Source organism: Corvus brachyrhynchos, unplaced genomic scaffold (assembly GCF_000691975.1).
Source record: "Corvus brachyrhynchos isolate BGI_N302 unplaced genomic scaffold, ASM69197v1 scaffold158, whole genome shotgun sequence".
Lineage (NCBI taxonomy): Eukaryota > Metazoa > Chordata > Aves > Passeriformes > Corvidae > Corvus > Corvus brachyrhynchos.
Window position 1 is genome coordinate 663,346 of NW_008239756.1, and position 3,425 is coordinate 666,770.

Here is a 3,425-nt window from a genome sequence, read left to right on the forward strand (position 1 = left end):
GGCCTGCAGCGGCACGGCTCAGTGGCGCTGTCCCCAGCCTGTCCCCAGCCGTGCTGGTACTGGCCGTGGTTATTATCACCCCTGTCCCCACCCCTGCCCCTCACCGTGGCTTTGGCACCATGTCCTCGGGCACAGGTGTCCAGATGGACTCGGGTGACTTCTGCTCCCTGAACCGTCCCTCGAAGACGGCGGCCACTTGGGCCATGTCGAAGGCGCAGACGGCGGAGCCGGGAATGCTGTGGGGACACGGCTGTGGGGTGAACGCAGGGAGGCCCCAGGGAGTGCGAGGGGCCCAGCAGATCCCAAAAGGAAACAAGTCCAGATCCTGTACAGGACCCAGCCAGACCCATCCCACCACTCATCCCAGATCCCGCTCTGGATCCAGCCTGGATTCCACCCAGATCCCAGCTGGCATCCAGTTCAGATCCCACTGAGGAACCAGCCCAGATCATCCCTGATTGCTCACATCCCAGCTGGTCACCAGCCCCACATCCCCATTCCCAACCCCGTGTCCCTGCTCCCAGCCCCACACGCCTGTCTCCAGCCCCATATCCTCATCCCCAGCCTAACCCCCACATCCCCCATGGGCACTGAGGCACATTTTGGGACCCCATCCCAGCCCCGAGGGTCTGGGCAGGGCACAAGAGGCTCTGACCTGTTGGCAGGCGTGGAGAACACGGCCAGGACCACGGGGCGCCCGTCCAGCTCCAGGATGTCGGTCACAGCTTGGATGACATTGAAGTAGAAGTGGGAATCGCCCGGCACGGAGCAGTTGAGCCGGGCCTTGAGGAAGGACGTCCACTGCTTCTCCAGCACCCGCTGCGAGCCCCCCATGTCGTTCTTGCACACCCGGGCCACCCGTGACACCACCACCTGCGGGGAGGACACCCGTCACCACCCTACCCCAGTGGCCGTCCCTGTGTCCCTGTCCCCACCCCGGGTGTCCCTGTGGGCATCACAGAATGGTTTGGGTTGGAAGGGAGCTTAAGGATCATCCACTTCCCGGTGGGAGGTGTCCCACCTTCTCCAGGTAGTTGAACTCCATGGCGATCTCCCGGAAGAAGAAGTAGACGTGGCTCCTCCATTCCACGGCGTGCACGAAGTAGGGCTCTGTGGGGACAGCGGGGTCAGGGATGGCCCAGGGTGGGGCCACAGGGGACGTGTGCCATGTCCTGGCATGGCCCAGGGTGAGGACACACCTTTGAACCACTTGGAGTCATGTTTGACGGTGCGCAGGGTCGGGCTGTCCCCCAGGCTGCGGTAGATGACGGCATCGATGGCCAGGAAATCTGTCACCGTGGCGGTGAAGAGCATCCCCCCTGGAGGGGACAGGGGTGTCAGCGGGGCTGGGGAATGCGGTGCCCGCTGTGACACCGGCAGTGCCACCACTGACCTGTGAACAGGGCCACGTTGGCGTGCTTGGGGTCATAGGGACACCGGGCCATGCCGCTGATGTTGTCCCCGACGGGCTCCAGTGTGTCCATCTAGAGCGGGTGAGAGGGGGGCATGAGGACACACCCGGGAATGCGGGGGACCCGGGGGTCCCCATCCTGGGGGGGGCTCAGGGTTGAAGGTGTTGATGCTGCAGACCCTTCCCATGGGTGCCCCCTCATGTCTTCACCCCAAAACCCCTTCCCATTGGTGTCCCCTCCTTCCTTGGCCCCAAGCCCCCCTCCCAAATGGGGACCCCTGCCGGGGGAGCTCACGCTGTAGTTGGCGCAGACGGGGTTGAAGGCGTTGGTGCCACAGACAAAGAGGAGGCTCTCGTTCCGCACCAGCAGCACCTTGACGAAATTTCGGCACTCTGCCTGCGCCGGGAGAGGGGACTGTCACCTCAGCACCCCAAAACCCCCCTCGCCTCATCCCACCCCACCCAGGCCCCATCACTGTGAGCGGATGGCCTGGGAGGGCTGTTCTCACCCCAGAACTGCATTTATGGGAGCTGGGAATGGGATTTCTGGCCCCCAAATAATTAATTACAAACCCAATTAGCCAAGCAGCCAATAAATCAGAGATACAACCGCTTCCAGGGAGTGGGGGGTGACACTGGGGACGGGACAGGGTGGCCTTGTTGGGGTGACAGAGGGTGCTCAGTCCCCACCCGGGGGTCCCCATGGGGGGGGGGCCCCCCCAGCCTGTACCTCGTGCTTGCCCTTCATCCGGCAGATGCTGATGTCGTGCTGGTTCGAGCGCCACGTCAGCTTCTGGAGGGGGGAAACCAGTGTGAGGACAGGGAGTAGACAACAGCACCCCCTGAGACTCCCCTGAGACCCCCCCAGATCTCCCTGACACCCCCGAAAGCCCCCGAGACCCCCAGCACTTACCCGGTGGTAGCGCATCTCAGCGGCCCCGCTGGGCTCCAGGCTGACCCGATAGACGTTGTCCCTGGGGAGGGGGACACGGGTGTCACCACCTCCCAGCTGGGATGTGGCCCCCCAGCAAGGCATGTTGGGGGTGCAGGACCCACCCACCCGGGAAGGTTTGGGGATCTGGGCTGGACAATGAACATCACCGGGGCAATGAAAGTGACAATGAACCCCCCCCAAATACCCCATGGCAGAGCTTGGGGTGCCCCGAGCAGGTAGTGGGGTTCTCCCCAGGAAAGAGCGGTGGGATGGCTGTGCGGTGCCCATCCCGGTGGAGGGGAAGCTTTGGGGTGCCGGCCACCCCCCCAGGAAGGTTTGGGGATCTGGGCTGGACAATGAACATCACCGGGGCAATGAAAGTGACAATGAACCCCCCCCAAATACCCCATGGCAGAGCTTGGGGTGCCCCGAGCAGGTAGTGGGGTTCTCCCCAGGAAAGAGCGGTGGGATGGCTGTGCGGTGCCCATCCCGGTGGAGGGGAAGCTTTGGGGTGCCGGGGTTCAGACCTTTCCCCGATGAAGAGGGTCCGGTTGACCTTGAGGATGCGCTGGATGTTGAGACGCTGGGTGCCCCCCCCCTCGGGGCCCCCCGGGCGGGCGGTGCCGTGGCCCACGAACACCGGGTAGTGCTTCACATCTGGGGGGACACGGGGGTCACACGGGGCCGGGCACCCCCGCACAGCCCAGGTGACCACCCACACCCAGCCTGCCCAGGGAGGCACCTCCCTCCTGCCTTCAGCCCGAAATCCTCTCCCATGGGTGTCCCCCGCCTGCCTTCACCCCTAATCACCCTAAAACCCCTAAACCCCTTCCATAGGTGCCCCCCAAAGTAACCCAAACCCCAGCCCTGCCCACGGGCGGTCCCATCGTATCTTCATTCCAAAATCCTCCCATGGGTGTTCCCTCCTGCCTTCACCCCATATCCCCCCAAGCCCCTCTCCATGCCAAGCCGTGCCTCCCCCCGTGCCCCAGTGCAGCACCCCGAGCCCCCAGCCCCGGGGGGGCACTCACAGTCCGGGGGGGCCACGGCGATGGGGCCGGGCTCCTCGGGGAAGGTGCC

The 3,425-nt window shown here is 64.6% G+C and overlaps 1 protein-coding gene across 1 annotated transcript in view; it reads right to left on the bottom strand.

Annotated features, from left to right (window-relative positions):
• The window catches only part of SEMA6B (semaphorin 6B), a gene marked incomplete at its 5' end in the record, with an annotated part of 7,261 nt that extends 3,836 nt beyond the window's left edge, over positions 1-3,425 (bottom strand). Inside the window, 10 exon segments of the mRNA XM_017742471.1 lie at positions 29-236; positions 656-873; positions 1,022-1,110; positions 1,200-1,319; positions 1,394-1,484; positions 1,707-1,808; positions 2,142-2,204; positions 2,325-2,385; positions 2,873-3,002; positions 3,377-3,425. Coding sequence (XP_017597960.1) covers positions 29-236; positions 656-873; positions 1,022-1,110; positions 1,200-1,319; positions 1,394-1,484; positions 1,707-1,808; positions 2,142-2,204; positions 2,325-2,385; positions 2,873-3,002; positions 3,377-3,425 — 1,131 coding nt within the window.